Genomic DNA, 22,822 nt, shown 5'->3' on the forward strand with positions numbered 1-22,822 from the left:
CCAGCCAATACAACGTTGCCAATATAATCACGTGACTACGCTCCTCACGCGTCGCTGCGGGCCTCTTCCAAAGGATCACGCGACAATCGCACGATATTTTATTGGCTTTGCATTTCGTCGTCGGAAGAAATAGATTTGATCTGGTGGCTCAAGACACAGTGGCATTCTTCGAATGCAGCCAATATCTCACGGCGTTAGCACCCTGAGGGGTCGGACAGTGTGCGTGTCTTTTTGTCGAGTCTACTGACCCTCGGGGTCTGCTGCGGGCCCGACGCTGTAATCCTGGGCTTTGATTCGTAGTGCGCGTGCGTAGACCGTGCAGGGACGGCGGCGGGGAGTCGGGACGCATCTGTGAGAGCCCTTCCCCACGAGCCCTCCTCGTCGTCCGCGTCATTTCCAAGCGCATCTGTGCTCCTTCCTACCTATGCCTGGCTGCGCGAGTCAGCCGCCCAGGGTACTCGTCCGCAGACGAAGCGCCGGCGCGAGCTCATGCCACGACCGACGGGTTTCGCCGCCGGGCTCTTCATCCTGGGCCTCGGGGTCTTGGCGTCTGTCGCGGCCGGAGCCCTTCCGGAAGACCAAGTCCAGGAGGTGAGACGTCGGTACCTTGCTCGGTTTGTTTAAAAATCTAGTTCACATTTCTACAGGCCACTCTAAGGCCCCAGCGGGAGCGAATTACACAATCACACTCACACCTGCGAACACGCGATATTCGAAAATGTACTATGCAAATCATCGAATGCTTGTGTAATATACATCAGATGTTGGGCTATCAACAGTGTTTGCTGATAGGTCCATTATAATGTTGGTACTAGAAAAATTTAATATATAAACAAAATATTTGTGCAGACTTCATTACGGTTCGAAAAGGCTGGCATGATAAAAACAAAAATGTAATGATTCTAGAATTGGTGACTCGATCCTCCGTCGACTTTTTTATAGAGCGGATGTAAGCGTGACGCACTGAGCTTCTCGTACCTGTTCTACAAAAACAACTGTATATTATATTTGTTTGCAAGTTTGAAAGTTAGAGGCCGACGGCTGGCAATTCTGAGGCGGGTGGTCTGAAAGATGTTTACGCTTTGGCTAACTCTTGAAGATTAGTTTGTAGGGGAGGCAAGTAATCTCATACCTAGAATAATATTAATTCGTGTAGGTAAAATGCTTTCTGAATATACGTCACTTGGATTACCTCGCTGCATACAAACTAAGTAACGGTATCGTAAATATTTGATCGAGTCAATGCAGCTGCATTTAAGGGACTTGCACAACTGGTCGAAAGAATTACAATCAGTCGGTGCTACTAGGGTGTACAGATATAAGTTGAGAATTATTTTAGCATTATACTGCCGCATACCCCCAGCACTTAAGCTCAAGAAATGATCGACATCACTTGCCTAAGATTAGATAATTACTATTCTTAGGCAAGTCATAACACAAAAATATTGACAAAAATATAGTTAATAAAGTGAAAATCGTAGTGAGCTAATTACTCACTGCAATTTTAACTTTATTGAGCTATTTTTTGTGTCAAACAGTTTGTGTTAAGCTTTCGAGTTTCATAAACAGAACGTCACAAAAAAGTGTAACGCAAAATCGTAACACGCAAAATGTAGTGGACGCCCGTCCCACTACGTTTGACAGGAAGCCTTATCCTCTGAATTCAGTGGGGAACCTGATTTGTATTGCTAAATTGCACTAAATACCGCGGAAACCTAAATTGTCTCGCTAAATTCGGCTTATATTAGCGGAACTTAAAGGACCTTGCGAGCTGAAAAAGAAACAAATAACAAACAAACACCCAGCGTTGTTTAGAACGCGCCGCACATTCTGTAAATCCGGATCTGATCAGTAGAACAAAGAAGCATTTAAGTTCCTTTTTTGAACATAACAGCGCGTAAATTTGAGACAGCTGCATTAGAAAATACTCATTCAAGCACGCTAAGATTGAAGATGATTTCTGAGAATGCGACCGGCATAACCGTTAACTTGTTTTCACGAGTCCTGTAACAAAGTGCCAGGGGTACTAGGAATCTGACCTCTGATCTCCAGTACCCCCTGCTGACTTGTTTAAGAATCCACGCGAAACCTTTTGAATTCGCCTGACCAGTTTGTTTCATTCACCTGGGAGCCGATCGCGATGCTACGCACGCTAGCTTGGTCGCCAGTTGTTCCAGTTTGCGGGTTGTGAGAAACGATGTGTCAAAGAGGGTCACGAAGCAAGTATAGAGGAACTGTAGATTCAACCCACTTACTCCTTTGTAATCCGCTTTCGTATTGAGACTTCCGCATCTTGTAGCGCATTTCTAGTCAAGGTCGGAAATCGTTTCTCGGTGTCTATTCCGGATAAAGCGAATCGGTAGTTAGGCCCTTTCTAGCGGCACTCCGGAAAGGGGAAATAATGACAACTACCCTATTTCCCGGTGCGCTTTTTTAAATAAAAATTCAGTCTGTGCATAGTGTAAGAAAACGCGACTTGTATGCGGTCTTTTTTTATAAATCACGCAGGCTAAAGTGCACTGAGTAGACGCGGGGGTCATATTAACCTTTCAGTGCATTGGCGAGCATACTGAAACTGGCTCCCGGCTGTGCATATACCCCAATCACAATATACATATGCGGGCTTATCTACGGAGTTTTGCTGCGCCGAGCATATATATATATATATATATTTCCATCCACTTCCAATAGAAAGAAATTTACTCATTATTATTATTAATATTATTATTATACTTAGTATTATTACTATTATAATGTAAGTGCGACTTCTATACTAACATATTTACGATAAAACGACCGTTTTAAGGGAAGAGGAGGGGGGGGGGCGACAATAAAAAACGGTACGTAGCATCCCAGTGTTTCTTATGCATAAGAGGTTGCATGCTATTTCAAGAAAGCAACCAGCCCTTGACTTATAAGGTAAGTTGTCGCGTATTAAACAATGAGGTTAACCAGCATGTATTGCTGATTTGCTCCACCGTGAATAAACGGAAAAAAAAATTTTTGATAGCAAATGTGGAATGTTAAAAGAGTGGAAGATGAACTATTCTTGAAAATATATTTGGTGAACAAACGTTAAAGACACACCAACATAATCGGACGCTCCGCGACACTAACAATACGTACTTTCCTTTTGTTTTTTGTACGATTTTAAGAATCTTTTGTCTTGCGAAATTTCTAGCTTTTTAAGTACTTTTGAGCATATATTTAACACTTCTGGTTTGTATTAAATTGCAATGCAGTTAAGTTACCAGGGTGCCTTATTTTATTCCATTGGTTACTCGATCATATTTGGATCAATTAAAGAGCTATCGCCATCAAAAATAAATATAAAAAAATATCCAATTATCTTGAAAAGTGTGTATACATACTATGATAGTATTTTCTTGAAACTTTACTCCTACTATCCTTGTTTCGAAATGCTTCCTAATAGATCTGATATTTTTTTCGACTGACCTGATATACACATCTCATAATCTTTAACGCCAAACTAGTGCCGTGAAATAATGATCAGTCGTGTAAAATGAAATAATGTTCATTTTATAATCGGTAGATTGATGATCTTTATAAAATAAACAATTAAATGTCAATCCCGAATTTGGTACACGAATATTATTTCAACTGAAATTTTTGTGCCTGTACATTCTAAGAAATGCCTGCGCATCTACTTACCCGCAAAACCCTCAAAGAGTTAATCGCTGCGATCTACGAAATCAGCTCAGCGAATAATGAGGCGGAACATCCCTTTAGACCTAAAAGTGAAGTCTGCGCTGTGGAATTACGCAATGCAAAACGTCATGCTTGCATGGTGTAATGCCACAGCGCAGACAATTTTGAGGTCTAAAAAGATGTTCGGCCTCATTATTCACTGAGCTGATTTCGTAAATCGCAGAAATTGGCACTTCGAGTGTTTTGCGGGTAAGTAGACGCACAGGCGTTTCAGAGGATATTATAGAAAAGCACACACTCATTGGTTTGCGAATATGCATTTTTTTTACACAGGTTCCAACAGATTCACGTTATTACTGCCCCCGCGACTTTACTAAACTATAACGAAGAGTGACTGGAACCCCAAGAAAAACTCATTAAAGGAATACTGAACTGAAATTTGAGTTTCGGAGAAGGCCGCAGAAGCGTTGAACGGCACGCTGCGAACTCCGAATATCACTCATATAGCGATATCTCAAACAGATGGTCGTATTTGTTTGTTTTCTAAAGAAGAGGCCCGATCAAGCAAGGTCTATTAGGTCCCGATCGTCCTGCACCACTTGAGAATGAGGGGAAGCGGTCTTGCTCCTCTCCTCCTCGCTTCGGTTAAACTGTTCGAGGGGACGAAGCGAAGAGGAGAGAAAGTGAGAATCGTGACGTGACATGTCACGTCGCCCCTTCGGCCGTGTTCAGTCGCGCAGTTTTACAAAAATACGATCAACCGTTTGAAATTTCCTGCATGAGTGATTTTTTTTATTGATTTTGCAGCGTCCGGCCTATCTCTCCAGCCTTGTTTTGTCAACTACAAGTTTCGATTCAGCATCCCTTTAATAACAACCCCGTTCAATCTCCCCCCTTATTCAGAGAACCTCGCACTTGAGACAGAACAACTCTTTCGAAAGTTCTGCTGAACTTTCCTGCAATGTCAAGACCAGATTAATTTGTTTGTTTCTTTAGTGGCGCCCAATTATATTCGAAGTTTATGACAAATTAGTCGTAGATTGTGTTACGTTGCATTCTATTATCGGTGTGCAATTGTATTTAAGTATGTGGAGAAATTATTCCCTTCAAAAAAGATCAACCAGATTGAGTGATGCTTTATCTCAAGAAGACACGCTTTACCAAACGTATTTGTAAATAAAGCACTAGAAAATGATTGTCTTCCGTGTGCTGTAATAAAGAGTTACATTTAAGTGTACTGAAACTCTAACAACAACGTACAGTTTGAAGGCTACAAATTTTTCTTCAATTATGCGGTGTATACTGGAAACGTATCGAGAAGGATACAATTTTTTTCTTCAAAAGTAGCCCTTTATTAAATCTTAGAAAGGTCATGGCAATGCATGAACCTCAAATAAATTGAGTATGACAAAAATACTTGTCCTTCCCATGTTTCCGTTACCATAAAGGGTCTTCCAACCACGCCTTTACAGCTTTCTAAAGATGCATTTTTAGTACGTTTTGTACTACACTCAGACCAATTATATAAGTTTTAATTTGATTAATGAACTAACAATGCATCGATGGGTAAACTCAAATATGAGGCTTGGAGCTCTCATTGAACTTTTCGAGCAGAACGGCTCCAAACACTGAGATAGTTTTTGAGTTAAGAGAGGGAGAATAATTTCTAATTTTCAATTATACCCAACTTATTTTATTAATCATATCGTGATTAGTCAAAGATGTCTGCGAGCATAAGTGGTCTCCACCTTACTTGTCCTAGTGCCCGCGTTAGGTCCCGTATCAATACCTGTGGCAGCTGTCCTTGCCCGCGCGTACTCTCCTCTTGACTGACTGAATGTCGATTTGTGCGCTACTGGTTCATCCAGCCTTCCTTCTGGGCCATACACTCTTCCAAGAGACACTCCGCCCAAGAGACCACAATCCTTTTTGAGCTTATTCACTGGTTTTGAGGCTAGTCTCTCACCGACATTGCTGCTAACCCTAACCAACTGCACTGTTGATTTCGATAGGCACAGCCTGCGTAAGCGTAATTTGAAACATTTCTGGCGGTCAAGTTCTCGGTTTTTCCCACTCGTTTGCGTTTCGTGGTGTATGCATTTTCCCGGCAACATTAAGAAAGCATTGTGCCACATTTGAAACAAAAAAAAAACAAAAAAAGAAAACACTGTAAACTATTTTTGTTGGGTACGCGCTCGACAGAACGAGTGCAACTGGAATGTTTTTTTTTTTGTTTGTTTTTTTACAATGAGTTTTGATTCGTTGCTCGCTCATATATGTCAATCGACAAAGCGCTCAGCTATAGACCCTTTCCGGAATTCAGTCTGGCCACTTTGATCACTATCATCATCATCTGAAAATGGCATATGTGCTATACTAATGGCGGCCTTCTGTTTACTGATGAAGGAAGAAGTTGAAGATGCTCCTAAGCAGATAATTCGAGGCCTATACATTCTCGATGTTAGCGCGGCGTGAAGCAGGAATTGGACGTAAGAGCTGCGTAAGCGTTCGTTTCTAACTCGGTCCAGTCAATCTGTTAGTAGCACTCACTCGGCCTCCAAAGCCCCTTGATGTATAGAACTCTATCAAGGCGTCTATATGGGCTGGCGCTTCGTTCCGACTGGCTGCATTTGTTTCGCCATTGACACTAAAAGAGATTGAAAATAATTGTAGTAAAGTGCACATTCTCGTTTACCGTTGCCCTTTAAGTGATGGTGCCCCATTAAATACTGCAGACCACAGGTTCATTGCCGCCATTAGTATAGTAAAAAATTAACCGCCATTTCAGTCACCAGATGGCACTGAATTCCGGAAAGGGTCTATTGAAAATAATTTACAACAGAAGACAGCGGAAAGGCCGGCATATTTCACGCGCAGAAATAACATGTTTATCGATGTACATGAAATGACTAGGACATCAAGTTTAGCACGTGCTATCATTTGAGCAATACATAGTACTTACCACACAGTGCCGCGTTATGCGAAAAGGGTTTATTGAAAAAATATCTCGAATAACAGATCACTGCAGTATCAACGACCATCAAATCTAGCCAATCGAAGGGAATCCTTGAGAACCTCTTTGAGGGGGCACATTTTGGGGAGAGCGTTTGTTTTTCCCAACACCTGCACCAAGTCAAAGGAAAGGACCTGACTGATCCGTTACTGACCTAAACTCGAAAAACAATTCTTGGCAATGACTGAGAAGGAGCCCACGCAGATTATCTCTGGGAGGGGGGGGGGGGGGGGGGGGGGGGGGACAGATGTGACTGATCTCAAAATCGCGTCCAGGATGGTTCGACGTTCATCTTTTCCTTCGTTTCCAGTGAATGTCGAGGAGCAAGGCTTGAGCGGCGCGTACTTTCCAGTCTTATTTGTCACAGTTGCAGATAAGACAAAAAGGGAACGCAACATCCATAAGAAAAATAAAGGGAAAACTTGCGAGAGAGGCCGGAGAGCTTGCACTGCAAAACCGCAAACATAATTAGAGAATAGCTCTGAATAGGTTTCAACTGTCAACCAAAGTGTCAGATCATTTCTAGCTGATAGGTAGCGCAAAAGTAGCACCAGTTGCATCATCGTCAGCAACATCGCGGGGATTAAGGAGCGCTTGGGAAAGGTGTGGTGTATAGTCCGCAGGGAATATTTAAGCGCGAAAAAATAGTGTTTGTTCAGATAGTGCGCATCCGCAGATTGAAACGTTTTCGATTCATATTTCCCACCAGGCGAAAAATTAGCACGTAAAAACAAAATTCTAATAGACACCACTCCTTCTACCTAATTTGATTCATTTGCGGGCAAAACAACTTGCACATTCATGTTTCATTAATATGGGCACACACGTTCATCCCTAAAATGGTCCATAATATGAGTCGTTCATGGAAACAAGACCAAAATGCATGTATTTACCCAATTTGTCACCAGACGTTTTGTTTATATTAACTGGGTCTGTATTAGCGAGACATGATTGTATTATAAAAATCGTAATTACGACTTTCGTCATTAATAAAATGGGTTATATCTGGTCACTATGAACAATATTAGAAAAATATACCATATGGTCCTCACCTGTAGACATTCCGCACAGTGCGAAATTTCCACTTCAATGCATGTTAAACAGCTACGGATAATATTTAAATAAGCAATTGTCACCTTGCACCGTAACGGCCTGGGGTTGTAAGCTTTCAGAAGTGCAACTAGCCTCCATCGAGAGCCCCCGTGACACAGGGCGAAATATTGAACGGCATTCTTTACGGCCGTTCAGGTACGAAGCAGTTTCCTCGGTAGCACGTAAGGGAAGTCATTCACACTCCGTTCTGCTATAGACACGCTTTTTTCCTTCCCGCTTTAGGATGAGCGGGGCTCAGAGCGATTCTCATTTGCATTCCGTAGACGGCTATGTATTTGCGTCGGAAGGGTAGCACCAAAAACCTTAAATTCTACGAGATGGAGTGTCTAATATGATATCTAGTCTATAGACGCTTTACAGCAGCAGTGCATGGACGCCGCCATAACCGCCCTTTAGTTTCGTTCACTACAATTCGGTTTGCTTTGCTTTATCATTGCCACATCAAAACAAATTATTGCCAGTTCAGATTCTGCTGTGTTCTCCTCTCCAGCATTGGACTTTGTGGAGGCTTATGAACGTCCGCTTTATCAACTCAGCATCCCGGTCACACAACATTCACACTGGCGGTCGAACCGCATTAGCAAACTGGTTGCGAACGCCATTGCTTAAAGATCCAATACAATTTTTCGCGCGTATGTGCATTAAAAGGAGCGAATCCGCTTCGCGGTTACAATAGGAACGCCAGTGTAAATGGACCTTAACGCAAGAGAAGGGAAACAATGGCGGCTGTAATATGGCTTGTTGTAAAAAGTCAATTTTCCTTTGCAAGTTACAATGGTGCGCTGCGGACGCTACGGACGATCCCACGCAATGCAGCTCAGGGAACGCGTCACGTGACCCCCCCCCCCCCCCCCCCCTTTTCTTCTCTTACCGAAGGTTATGTGATACTCGCACGGCATAAAGTCTGTTTCGTTTGCTCGCGGTGTCCTCTGCAGTTCATAGAAGCGTAAAACATAGTACAGAGAACGGTGTCTAAAGAAGACAGCGTACTACAAAACCGGTATGTTAGGGGAAAAAAAAGGAAGATGCAAAAAAAACTGGTTTTCTTTTCTTTTTTGGGGGGCTTTGGGGGGGGGGGGGAGGGTGGGGGAGGGGTGGCCAAGATTGTGTAATTAATCAAACGAACAAACAATTAATAGATATGTAAAACCACGAATAGATATGACATGAACGAACGAAACGAACGACCGTTCCTTGCTAAATTGGAGCGGGGAATACTTCGGTTGTAGCCCTATTTAATGTCAACACTCAACGCCAGTCAATGCCTGGTTCTCGGAGATTAGTGGGATCTTCAATATTTTTTCTAGTGCCAGAATCCATGCACCCGAAAATGCATGACATGTCTTAGACGTAATCGTGTCGATCTTAAGGGAAAATGGTTATTTCTACTTTTGTAACCTTTGATGTAACCCGTGGCACGCATTCCTGCCTATCACTAGGGTACGTCTCATTCGCAAGCCCGTGCTACAAGGAAAGTGCGCGCTCCTAACGCTATGAGTATTTAGGCAGTCCGTGGTACAATGGGCGCTGGTGGTGGCACCAAATAAAGACATAAAATTTGAGAAACACAATTGACATAAAAGAACTTCGTCGCTAAGAGGTCAAAAGTGAGTTTTAATATAGCTAGCACAAAACATTCGCGTACGCAAAGAACTAGCATCGTCGCCGCTGCGCACGAGCCTAGCCCGAAACTGCGTCTTCACTTGGCGCATGGCAACAACGCGAATTCTTATAGCAGAGCAGCAAGTTCAAAGCAAACGCACAGAGCTTGCGATTGCTCCTCTACGCAATACAAAGCTCTCTAATAAAACGCCATTTACACTATCGTACGTAAAACTAGGTAGTAGAGTAAGTGCTTTTTCGAGGTATGCGAGGTTAACCTGAGGAATGTTGGAATGCCAAAGCGTAGATTCCACCCATTGAGAAGTGGGCGGAATCTACGCTTTGGCAAGCGGTAACGGCCCCAGAGCGCATGTTTGCCACGGGAGAAAAGTTTCTACTTTTCGCAGTTCTATCAAAATAAGGAAGAAAATTTGTTTATGGACGTCACATTTTGTTGCAACTGCAAATGCCGCCCCCTATGATTCTGTCGCCCCTTCGCTGACCGTAAGGATGCTAATTGAAACTGTAAACGATCGTCCAATATCCTTTCCGACAGGAGATATTTGAAATAAGAGGACACTACCCACAAGAGCGATCTGTGAAATAAAATTGACGTCAGATTAAACGTGAACAGTACTTACAGTCGTTGTTTCCGGAGTTCTTGTTCCCCCTTTACGTTATTTTTTATTGTTCCTTGATTATGTGGATTATATCGGCATAGCTTGAAGTGATTGCCCGGTAAAATATTTTATTTCAGAAAACAATTCTATTATATTTTCATTGCTTTTAGGAATATCATACGCAGAATATGCAAATGTTTAATCCTCCACGGCGCAAGCAAATTGATTTTAAACAGAGCCCAACCGCTCTGATTGCACCCGCAGAACAAACAGCGTTTTTGTTGACAACACCTGAAGTTTAAATATATCAATCTGCAAAGAGCCACTACCTCTTGACTGCTTCCTCAGTAAAATTGTCAGAAAGGGAAGACTTACGGTATTGAAGGAAGCTCAATTCTTCCACGATAATCTCTGTACGCACTATGAACCATGTTGATCAAAACCGGGAATAATTCAACAATACTTAAACAAAGAAGCTAGCTGGTTGGGTAAACATGCAGGATGTGACGTCGCGACACCACGAGCAATGCATATTGGCGACATTTTGCGTGAAGTTTCGTATTGACCTTTATAATTTATTTAACGAATATTGAGGCGTCATTTCATTAAATCAACATCACGCTTGACTATATTTAGGCTCTCTCTACGTGACCAGCTCCTAAATGTATTAACTTCCTGATATCACTGCTCAATTTCTTTAATATTACGCACTTTATATCACACTGCAGAGCGAGGCTGTAGGGATAAGCTTACTGTAGCTTCGTCTGAGCTCACAATCTTAGAGCGACAGGGGTTACCAAAAGCAACGCTTGACTATATTTAGGCTCTCTCTACGTGACCAGCTCCTAAATGTATTAACTTCCTGATATCACTGCTCAATTTCTTTAATATTACGCACTTTATATCACACTGCAGAGCGCGGCTGTAGGGATAAGCTTACTGTAGCTTCGTCTGAGCTCACAATCTTAGAGCGACAGGGGTTACCAAAAGCAGCTAACACATATCTGTTGACTGACAAGGTGAGAGGGGCAAGGAGGAGCTTAAGTTGTTCTACGTTCAGGGCTAGATTCCCACCTTCCATAACGCTTTGGCATGTAGCGCATCTCGAGCGTGCGTGTTCAGTCAAAGCATGGCGAAAGGCATGAAGCGCGCGCTCGAGACCTGTCGTTCAAAAGCACGCCACCCTGCCATTTTCACTCTGTCAATAACCAAAAAAGTTTTTTTTTTTTTTTTTTTTTTAGGTCATTGCTGTTTTGGAAATTGCGGCTCGACGCCTCCGTAGCGGTTCAGCGGTTTAGAATTTAAAATACCGCTGGTTGTGGCGGCACGGCTCTCTGGTAGGCAACGGTTTCGTAACAGGGTGGAATTTGGCTAGAGTTGGGAGTGGTGGGTGTTGGTGTAACTTGGCCGGTTGAATCGAGCTGACTAATGATAGATAGTCCGCCACCTTGACTCCTCGAAAGACTTGGGACAAAGGCGATGGAGTGTTTAGATTTAGTTTCCACAGGGAAGGGATATATATGAGTAGTCTGATCTAGTCTAGGCAAGTTAGCTCTCGGCCTTTTGATAGTTGCATCCTGAGTGGTGGCACGTAGAAATGTTCATACCCTTCACATGCCACGGAGCAACGGCATTACCTTGCAGTGATAACCTAATGGGAGCACCGGCGGTGGGTTGGAAGTGGTCAGCTTTTCTTAGACGAAGAATTCTTGAGCATAAACGTGACGAAGTGTCTGGTGTAAAACTCTAACGAATCGCGCACGCAATCGAATGACTTTATAAGGAATAGTGCTTCGCCAACATAGAAAGATCAATTATATTGCAGCCACCTTTGCACTGAAGCTTCTTATGCTCAACGCACATTCCGCGATTGTTATTATACTTATTAAAATTAGTTGTGCAGCCATAGATGACGCAGAGACGACCGCATATTTTCGAAAATTCTAAAACACTAAAAATTAGGAAAAAAACAAAAACAAAAAAAAAAAAAACCTGGAACTAGCTCAAGTATATGACGCCCGTCTCTAAGCTTTCTGGCCCATGCAATTTGCGGTTGCATAGCCTATGTCAGCGGGCAATCCCGGTGCATCAGTAGCGCGCTGGTAGGAGGCTATGCGAATAAGGTCTATGGAGCCAGGACCGCCCAATGAAAGAGGCGCTCGTGAAAATGTATTTAAGTGCAGCGGAAGCTCTCGTTGTAGTCGCCGAAAGTCGACGAGCGAATTCGGACGATGGCCAGTGCGTCTTTAGCAGATATGGACAAAACGTTTTGATCGATTGATTGATTCATTGGTTCATTAATTCATTCACCCATTCTAACATGAAATGAATAAAAAAAGACAGTGTTGGCACCGGGGCTATGTATTTTAAAATACTAATCGATTGAAACCTGTTATTATACGTACGCCAACAGTAGTTTTGTGCCAGTACACCAATTCTATACACCATTGTAGGTGAGGTCTCGGCTCAACCTCGAAACGCGTGCTTAGGTGAAGCCGAGCTACCCCACAGCCAGGACGGTCGCTGCTTGTCGTTTAATGTTGCCAAGCGTCTATTCCGGAAGCATACACCATTGAGCGCAGGGGGTAACTAAGAAATTATTTTTAATCATAGAGGTTGCTTTTGACCGCGAAACAGCGTAGCCAAATTAAAAGTACACCTAAACCAGTGAAAAATACAAATGAAAAAAAAAAATCTAATCTTAAGGCGCCTATCAGAATGCTCCAGAAGCCGCATGGCCATTGCATCAACAATGGCTGCGCTCGCGACTGCCCTGGCTTCCACGACGTGCTGGAACATAGGCTGCGATCAGTATGAAGTCAGGTCCAACCTTTAAAAAAAGCTAAAGAGGTTCTTGAAAAAAAAAAACAGTTAGAGGTGATTTTTAAAGTATTTTAATTACGTGACTATGAATATTACGTTCGTTTATTTCTTGAAGATGAAACTAAACGCTAGAAAACATGAAAGCCCTCCGACCAGTCCTTACGTCATACGCAAAACTTTGGACCGCCAAGGGCGTGTCATTCGTGTGGAGAGCGCGAGCAATTGGAAACTTGCCATGTACAGACCAGTGTCCGAAATCCTAGCCTCCAGCGATAACAATGGGAAATATTAATCTCAAGCTTAGGCTCTTTTGAAATGAGGGACTTCGCATAAAATAAGCTTTTGGATTTTTACAGCGCTCTTGGCATCGGCGTTTTTCTTGAAGCTTCGTAACTATGCATTTCTGACGTTCCTGCACTACGGCATGTGCGAAGGTTTCTAGAAAAACGGAGTTTTGCAAAAAAGCTCAGCCCCCCTACTGTGTCATGGCGTCAGCATAAACAAACATGGCGGCGCCCATAAAACATAGCTGACACTTGTCTATTTTCCTTGGCACTGGTACCAGTCCTGACGTAATTTTTGACCTTATTTTTTTTCTAAAATAGCAAGAGTGCGCGGTCATAGCTTTGATAGGAGCTGAAGAGGCACGAGAGCGGAGATTTCGGAAACTTTCTATATGATGTCACGCTGAGGGAAGGAAGGATTTCTGAAGAATATTTTCTAGAGCCAGCGTGCTCCAAATTGAAAAATAATCTCGATGATCGTGATGCTGACGGCCAAATCAGGACGAATTACGTTGTGTTTTTTTTGTGTTTTTTTTCTGAGAAATACAGTGCCGTTGTCGTTTTCATTTAAACATGAAACCTCCTACAATACGTCGATACTACGATCCCGTATGGATAGGCCTCCTCTTGCATTCCGAAACAGTTAGTGCGGCGATTAAGGCTGGCCGTCGGCGATGCTGCTGACGCTGGGTACTTGTCCTCGCACACCCCAATGACGTTGCCCCTAGCGCACATCAAATAGGGCGGAAACGTTACGCGGCGCAATTACAAGTTCGAACTCAGCCGACGCTACGGCGCTTCATATCTCGGCCTAACTCAATGACGATACCGGCATTTGTATAACTGGAAATCTCTCTAATAAAATAGTCGATAAAACAAATTTAACGTTACAAAAACTAGAGAAATGGACGTGCCAAAATGGCTTAAAACAACTATAAACAGAACAAAAGCAGTGTTATTTCGTAGCAAAACTAAAACTGTAGTGTTAAGTCAGCCAGTGGTGCTAAATTCGACTCCCATTGCAGTTGTATCTAATTTTAAGGTAGTAGGGGTTGCATTTGAAGAAACTTTGTCGTGGGATACACATATTGATTCCGTAGTGGCTAAGCTGTTCCAAATAGTTGGACTTGCATTTCGTAATCGACATATGCTGCCACGAGATAGTATGATTTTAATATATAACAGTTCGTTTCCATCTAGGCATAATTGCTGTAATTTGGTCTGGGCATCCACCACCTAGAGAAAATCCACATAAAATACATGTGTTACAAAAATGGTTCCTTAGGGCTCTTGAAATATTTTGTCTTACATTCGCAGATATTAGTTGTTCGTAAACTATAATGTATTACCAAGGAAAAAAATTACAATTATCGGCTTTTTAAAGCATTTAAATACGTGGTCAAAACTAAATCAACGTTAAAAAAAGCTACCTTACGAAGTAATACTACGACCTACACAATGCTCCATAGTGAGCCCTGGAAAAGTAGCACTGAGAATAATCTACAGACAACATACGTCGAAAAACAAGCTACTACATAGATTAGCTGCCGAGAATAGCGAGCTTTTAGATATCGCGTTTAAATCATTGCGTGTTAATTCAGCCCCCCGTCGACATTTCTCATGTAAAAAAATGCCACGTAAAAATATTAAACCTTGAGAGCTGTGGCGCATGTACGCGATTTAGTTTTTTCTTGTTAACGCGTTTCCAGATATCCTTCGCTTGCGTGGTTGGGACGTAATTTGACTGTGCCCATTGTTACTTCGCTTTATTTTTTGTTGTTTCTTTTAATGCTCTGAACTGCAATGTATGTTGATTATTTCTTTTGTGCTGCATACATTCCTGGGCCTTTGTCAGGCTGGACTTGGGACAGCTTTGTCCGCAGACCTCCAGTATCCCGTACGTTGTACCTGATGCAAATAAAAATATAAAAAATAAACAATAAATATATAAACAACGTACATTATAGTTCACATAACCTTGCGCTCTATTTTGTGCGCTGTCTGTGGATGACGATAGCGAACTAACTAAAAAGATGAAATCCATGACAATGCACATTTCACTCTGCTTAGTTGGATTCATCGAAGCATGTGTCACGCACCAAACATGTTTTTTTTTTTTTTTTTGTAGAGCGATGACACGCGGATGTGAGTGCACTTTGCAGCTGCGCATTGTTTGCTCTGTTCGCCTTAAATCATGGCCACGGCAGTTAAAATAACAAAGCCCATACGCAGACCACACACAAAAGGCTACTTTAACTACCATCCACATCCCAGAAACGTTTCCGCGGAGGCCCTCATATTTTGGAGGCGTACAGTGCCTTCGCGCTGCAAAACATAACACTTGCATCAAAACATAAAAAATGATGTAACAAAAAAAAAAAAAAAAGTATAGCTGGTGTGGTTCGTTCTGCGTGGCCGCGAAAACAACTGGCATGTTTTCCAGCAACTTCGAAAAACCACCTGCGTCGCGTTCGCCGGGTTCGACACGACGGAGCAATTATAGGGGCCAGCAGCGGCGGTTGTATACGCAGGCGGGCGTTTGTGGAAGGGTATCCACTTGGGCGAGTTGGTGGTACATTGGCGTACGACTATTGTAAGAACGATGTGCACCACAAAGCGCTGTTCTCGCTGCGTGGAAAAAGATCTCATGGAATAAAACAAAATATCCTTCTTGTGACATTTTGGTGACACCTGCGATTACGTGGGAAATCAGATATCGAGGTGACTGCGCGAAGACTCTAAAAAGAGAAAGCAGCGAGCCAAAAGAAGAAGGTTGTCGCAGCTTTCTGTCTCTAATTAAACATTGTTTCCTTTTGTTTTCAGACAGTTTCTGGCTGGTTCGCAATCGTTCATCCAAGTTAATTAATGTGCGGTCTTTATCGGTTGAACATTAATATTCGCCACCCGTGTGGTGAAAAAAAAACATTGCAGAGGGAAGATGGGATAATCAGCCCAACACTTCACCCCACTTTTCAAATTTTAAAGGTCTTAAATTTGGCTTTGAAGGATACAATGAATAAGTGGCTAAACGAATGGATGAATGAGTGAAGAAGTAAATGCACGAATAGATACAATATTTTTTTTTTTAATCTGAGCTTTTTTTTATATTCTTTGCCGTATTTTACGCTTGAAATTATTCATATTTCTTTATTTTAAATAAAAATATTTAGATCAAATTACAGTAGCTAAGAAGCGCTTCTGTATCACTGATTTATTTTTAGATATGGCATATCGATCCTTCGAATCTCCAAAGCAATCAACGCAAAAGTTACTCTAAATTCAGGACATACTTTATATAACAATATTTCATTTACAAAAATCACGCCATCCTAGGACAAAAGAACCTTGATTTTGTTTCAGGTAGTGCAAAAGCTTCAATATATTTTCTTATTGTCTAATTTGATCGGCCAGAACAAAAGCAGCCGGTTTTGTTTTAGTTCACCCAAAAGTTCAAATAGCTCTGTTGTGTGTTTTGGTTTTCTCGCAAATCGCATTATTTTTCTACTTGTTTTTCTCAATTTTTTTCTCGTGATCTTTCGCTTGCAATAAGACGACACATCACTGACGTACTAAGTGGAAGAGACAATTTGGGAATAAAGCTAAAACCTGCTATTTCCTCAAGGGCACCGCTGTTTGCTCGTGATCAGCCAGGTGCAATCTTTCTTGCATGATGATTATTTGAATGAGGCATATAACAAATTGACGCAGAAAGCATAAAACGATAGATAAACTGTAAATACTATTAAATAATTTAGGAATTTTTCATGCCAGGTGAGGTTCGATTAAAATCATCATCGTAAATGCGGTGTGATTTAAATTGCAATTTTATTGATATCGCCTTGACGTTTATTTCCACTCTAAGCAAAGCGCTAAAATTAATTACGTGTTTTCTTTAATATTATTTTCTTCTTTTCTCACTCGCGTGTATAACTGGTCGCGACTTTGTTCAGCTATTGCCAACCGGCTACGACCAGGCGCAGCCCGCAGAGTGAGGGCCCACGGTTACTCCCTGTTTCGTGGTAACTTGACAACGGGCGACCGCTACGCCTTACATTGCGTTCCGACGGCTTCGGGGCGCACAGATATTGCAGCATGACGCAACGAAACGCCTGACACTTCTACGCAGTACACGCGCAGTCCGGCGATACGTGGTCACGTGCCTCGCTCCGTTGTTCCGATTGGCCCGCAGGGGCCGTAGCTTCCGCCGTACTGGTATGTTATACGCCCAGGGCTTCCTGGCCCACTCAGCAGTTCTAGTGGCAGACACTACGATAGGCGACGCTAACAGGGTAATGGCGCACGTTTGAACAATGCAGCCGTCGCTTCTAGGCGTACCCAATGTTTCTTGCTTGCATGTTTCGCGATGTATAGCGACATGGATAGCTTCTGGGTAGCCCAACTACCCAGAAGACAATTTGTAGATTGAAGTTCGTTTTCGTTCCGCCCGAAAACCGCCGATCAATAACTGGCCGGTTTGAGCTGCACTCACTCTCTTCTCATATGTCACGTGCTGTTTTCTAAGGTTCAGACCCACACGCCGACTATAATCAGTCGTGTCATCAAAAACACAAGCTCAATATTCCCCCCCCCCCCAAAAAAAAAAAAAAATATATATATATATATGTATATATATATATATATATATATATATATATATATATATATATATATATATATATAACGCCACTTTTGTGATTTTAAGAGGGTGCAAATGTTAAAAAAATAATTGGACAGAGAATTTGAATTATTCGGTGCCTTCTCTGCGTAAGTTCCAAAATGGCGTCGTATTTGCGACTTTCGCGGGCTGAGCGGCTGAACGAAGCGTACTAACCGAAGCTGGCGGCCGACGGGCGGGGGACCAGAACTGTTGTTCGCGGTACCGACGAGTCTGGCTAGCCTCGAAAGAGAAATTGTTTAACGATCAAAACAATTGCCATTGATTCTTTACGGCACACCCCACCACCAAACTGATTCGCACCGAAGACGTCGCTCGACTTACGAACACGAATTGGTAAGAGCTTGAAAAACACGCAAACGTTTTTTGTGCGACGAGCAATTTTTTATCTGCCTCGCACGGCCGGGAAAACGAAGAAAGAAAAGGAAAACGCGGTCGGATGTGGTCACGTGATTTTCGGAAACCCTCTACTTCTCTACATTTTTTTTCTTCACCAGTCTAATTTCGCTTTCGGTTTTGAGCAGTCACTTTTATCTTTTTTTATTCTTTACTTTATTAAAATGCACGTGACGCTGTATTAAAGTATAGGAGTATGGTACTTTTCTGACACAATATTACATCGCCTGGCAAAAACAAAAAGATATATATATATATATATATATATATATATATATATATATATATATATATATATATATATATATATATATATATATATATATATATGGGCGGGGACTAGCAAAAACGGCACAAATCCCACCTTAGGAGCTCCTGGCTGTCTTGTGGCGAATTCGTATCCCTCCTCTAACCTTGATTCAATAGAGCGCTCCCTCCTCGCCGCCACAGCTACATGGTATCCTATTCCACCGATCTCAACTTCTAAGATCAAAGCGCTCTGAGTTTCTCGGGCCAGTCAGGGTAGTATGGGCATTCTCTGCGGAGGTGCCGCCATCTTAATAGGGAGTGCCCATCATTCTTGTTTTGCCTTTTCTATACGCTTTGAGTTGTCCCAGGTTGTAGTGCCTTGCTTGTTTTGACGTAGAACTACGTCTTTCTCCGCACTTGGAAGGGGGTGCAAAGTCGGGAGGTGGATGTCACAAAAACTTGGTCACGGAAGTGACGTCACACAGACCGAGAAGCGCGCAGCGCGCACTAGCGTCCTTTCTTAGCTGTTGGCTTGCTTGTTTGCTCGCTTCGCAACGCGACGCGTTCCTGCCTGATTGAAGACGCCACTCCGGTACCGTGATTCCACAATCGTCTCTCGTCGCTCTGGACAGCGGCCGAGCGGCCGAGCTCGCCCTCGCACGGGCAGCTCAAACTACTCTCTCGCGCCACTCGTCGAACCGTTAAAAACAATCGCTCGTTATAGACCCCTTCCAAAATACTGCCCTTTGTTATCAGATATGAAATCGCTGCATAATGACGGACTAAAACGTCAACGTCTAGGCACACTGGAAAGAAACACGCCGACAGAAAAAGATACAAAAAGTTTAGGGCGCTAACGCGCTGGTAAAGGTTTAACATTATTTTAGACAAACCCCCGAGACTAGGGAAAATACGAAGGACAACACAACGCACAGAGTCTCAAACACAGCTGAAATTTATTTCACAGACGTTTGTGCTTATACTGGGCTTTTCCTTCCTCACAAACCAAACGAAAAGAGAAGGAAACTGAGAACACCTTTTACACAAAGGACTTGCCACCAAGCCGACAGAAGCTCGATTGAACCTGAACCATTTAACCCGAACATTTTAATAAGACCCACAAAGAACCTAGAACCCCGTTTTGTTTTACGGAAGGGGATGGGCGGAGTGACGTTTCCATTTGACGCTGTACGATTGGCCCGACGGCTTGTAGTGTTGGCCAGGCTCCGATGTTTGCTATAATATTGAGCTGCTTGCAAGTTCCTCGATGTAACTGTTCCGCCATTGTGCAGTGGTTCCCCCCTTCTAATATTTGGCACGTGCCGTTTCCGCATATGCGGCTCGGAGATGACGGTGTTGGGAGCTACACATTTGCCTGTAGCGGACTCTGACTCCGAGGCAGGGGCATCCGCTTCTGGCGCAACCGAGGTCGTCCTGCGACAGGAGTCCGGCGACGTTTTCTTTAGCTGCGGCCGTAGTTCTACGGCAATTTATGCAGCATAGTAAACTTATGCACCGACCGATTTTTTTTTTGTCAACCCGCATACCGGATTTGTCAACTGGGGACAGGGGTAAACAAAAACCGACATCGGTGATAGATAACAGAATACAGCGTACGATGAATGATTGATCAAAATGTACACGGAACATTATAAAAAGGACGGCTCTGGCGGCTATCCTGTCAATTTACCATATTCAAATTATCAGCTGAGGAAGAGCGCACTCCGCGTGGCGCGCCTCTTTGGTAGTGTTTGAAGTCTCGTGATTCGAAAGATTGTGCCGTTAATTGCTTTGATAATAGCCCTACTGAGTCGGAAGGTGATGTGAGACCATCATATTTTATTTCGGACTGTAATGATTTGTTGAATAATTCCAGGGAGCATCGACAACTGCGCGTCGGTGAGGCTTGTTATGGTTTTGATTTTCATGTTCTTTGCTTCTTTCTCGATCAGGTTCTAGCACTTTGTACGTGTTGTCAATTCATCTTGTGGTTAGATCAGACATTATTGTTTGGGTTTCTGTATTGTTACTTTTTCCCCACGAGATTACGATTTATTATGAACGAACACGCAGCCGAGGAGATAGTGCTAGAAGTATATAAATATATATGTAGCGCTAAGCGTTACGTATAAGGCGTCTGCACAAAAATATCTTAAAAGATTCCCATTTTAGTTGAGGAATTTCGGATAGGAGAATAAGGCAAACAGACGTGGACGTCCCGTGTCTACACCACCAAAAAGTAATATATCTTCAATGGAAAGAACGACGCGCCGCAGACATGATGAGAACTGAACATAATGAACAACTGCATCGCAATTCCTCTAAAAAATATAAAAAATGGAGAAGCGAATTAACTGCAAGATGTGTTACAGAACTGGGAAATTGAGCACGAGCCAAATGTATTTTGCAGTAGCTGCTGCAATAACCTGCGTTTCACGTCATTCAGAAATGGATCCACTGAGTGGCATGCATAGCCACGGTGTGGAAAAACTTAAGTTTCTCATCTAGACACTGCAATTTGCAAGCTGTCTTGCTAATAAATTTTGGCATATTTGGTATGTTCTGACAAGTTTAGCTGTCGTTTTTGCCGAGATATCCGCATATATTTTTCATTTTTGTTGTTTTAGCCACAATAATTTTGGTATTACGAAACCAAATTCAGCACAATTTATTCGACTCTCATTCTATACTTGTGTCATGAAAATATTATTTTATGATGAAAAATGTTAACATACCCCACTGTTAATATCCTCAAAGAAAAATTTAAAAAAGCCAATATTTTACAAAAAAAAAAAAAGGGGGACTACTGGGACTTCTCCAAATCGGGCAGTTTTCTCGTGGTAAGGAAAGAGTTAAGCTCTGAGTGACCCAAACTCAATGTCTGTACACAGGAGTTACTATGACGGTGTTGGTCATTGATCGGCTGAACCCATACTCTTTGGGAGTTTCGAGACCGTGCAAATGCTGCAGTCGTGTTCTCTACGCACTCACAATGATACCATTGGTGTTTCTCAGGCCCCGTCATTTTTAACCCGTTGAGGAAGAAAGGTCTCACTGCCCCCACTCACAGTTTGAGAGAACTCGGGCCTGGCCTAACTTATGATGTTCTTTTTCCTGCTTTAGGGATCGTTTCTTGGCGTTTTTATGAGCTAAAACGCGAGACACATGGGTGACAGGGCCTATCCGATCCTACGTACGAATCATCGGAGAATAGGCTGCTCCGACTCGACGCACACAACAGTTCGAGACTCATGCTTCCAACGCGTCGTTTCGTTCATCTCTGCCCAGATCCGGATATCCCTCCACCGGACGGATGAATGGATGCTAAAGGCTGTATTCATAGCCGGTGGTAGCTAACACCAACTCTCCTAGAAACCCCCAAAAAATGTTATTCCTCCTCTCGCCCTTCGATGTTTTCCTGACCTCAAAACGAACACAATATTTTTTATTGTATTCCACTAAAGCTTTGTGCATGTCTAAATATTTTAAGTAGGGTGACTTTGTTTTTTTTTTCTTTTGCTCAACCTCATTAATTACGATAGACCGCAGCGTACTTTAGTAGTTATCCCAGCGAAGCGAGCACTGCGTACAATCACGTGAATCCCGGAGAAAAGCTCACCGGAGAAAAGCTCACCGGAGATAAGCTCACCGGAGAAAAGCTCACCGCAAAACCGGCGGATGCGGAGAAAAGCTCACCGGCCATTCAGCGTATGCGCAGAAAAGCTCACCGATATTTTTTTCTTCTTTTTATATGGAGGCTGTTGGTTCGTGCGTAACATATATCAATTTATTATCATAAAATTCGTCAGCTTTGTAAAAAATGAAATGTTCTCTTTTGTAATATTTGTTAAGCTTAATGGGTATGTTGCTCCCAAATTAATAATTGCGGGCCAGTGTTTTTTGTGGCTTACTCTTTAGGCAACGAAAGCCTAACTAAAATCTTTATGAACTTGAAGAACAGGAAAAAGTTAAAAAAAAAAAAAAAACGTAATGATGACTGCCTAAAAGCTAAAAATCAAAGGTGTAAATGCCGAAAATTCAAAAGTGCACGCGCTGCACCGCGGTGCCTGAAATTCTCTTTGTAGCTTTTGTTAACATTTGAAAACAGGATAAAACAGTCAATAGGATATCGAGGCTTCTTTCTTCCACGGACATGCACGTTTTCTAACCGTTCGTGCTGGCGTTTCCACACGTTCCCTTTGTGTAATAGTGTCCTTCTACGGTGCGCCAGCCACGACCTTCAGAGATGCACACTGTCTCCGTTGTTATTCGTGAGCTATATAAGAACTAGTTATTTGTAAGGTAGGTAGCGAATTGGGCGAGTAGGTAAACGTTATACATGATGAAAACCGTTCAAGCGACGACGACGGAGTGAAGA

The 22,822-nt window shown here is 42.6% G+C and overlaps 1 protein-coding gene across 1 annotated transcript in view; it reads left to right on the plus strand.

Annotated features, from left to right (window-relative positions):
• The first annotated feature begins 444 nt into the window (after nucleotides 1-444).
• Nucleotides 445-22,822, plus strand: part of LOC8038530 (mite allergen Der p 3) — a 48,313-nt gene continuing 25,935 nt past the window's right edge. The window contains exon 1 of the mRNA XM_040216660.3: nucleotides 445-591. Within this exon, the coding sequence (XP_040072594.2) occupies nucleotides 490-591 (102 nt within the window). The 5' untranslated portion in view covers nucleotides 445-489. The remainder of the gene's footprint in view (nucleotides 592-22,822) is intronic.

The sequence above is a fragment of the Ixodes scapularis genome, unplaced genomic scaffold (assembly GCF_016920785.2).
Source record: "Ixodes scapularis isolate PalLabHiFi unplaced genomic scaffold, ASM1692078v2 PGA_scaffold4__175_contigs__length_147842914, whole genome shotgun sequence".
Taxonomy (NCBI): domain Eukaryota; kingdom Metazoa; phylum Arthropoda; class Arachnida; order Ixodida; family Ixodidae; genus Ixodes; species Ixodes scapularis.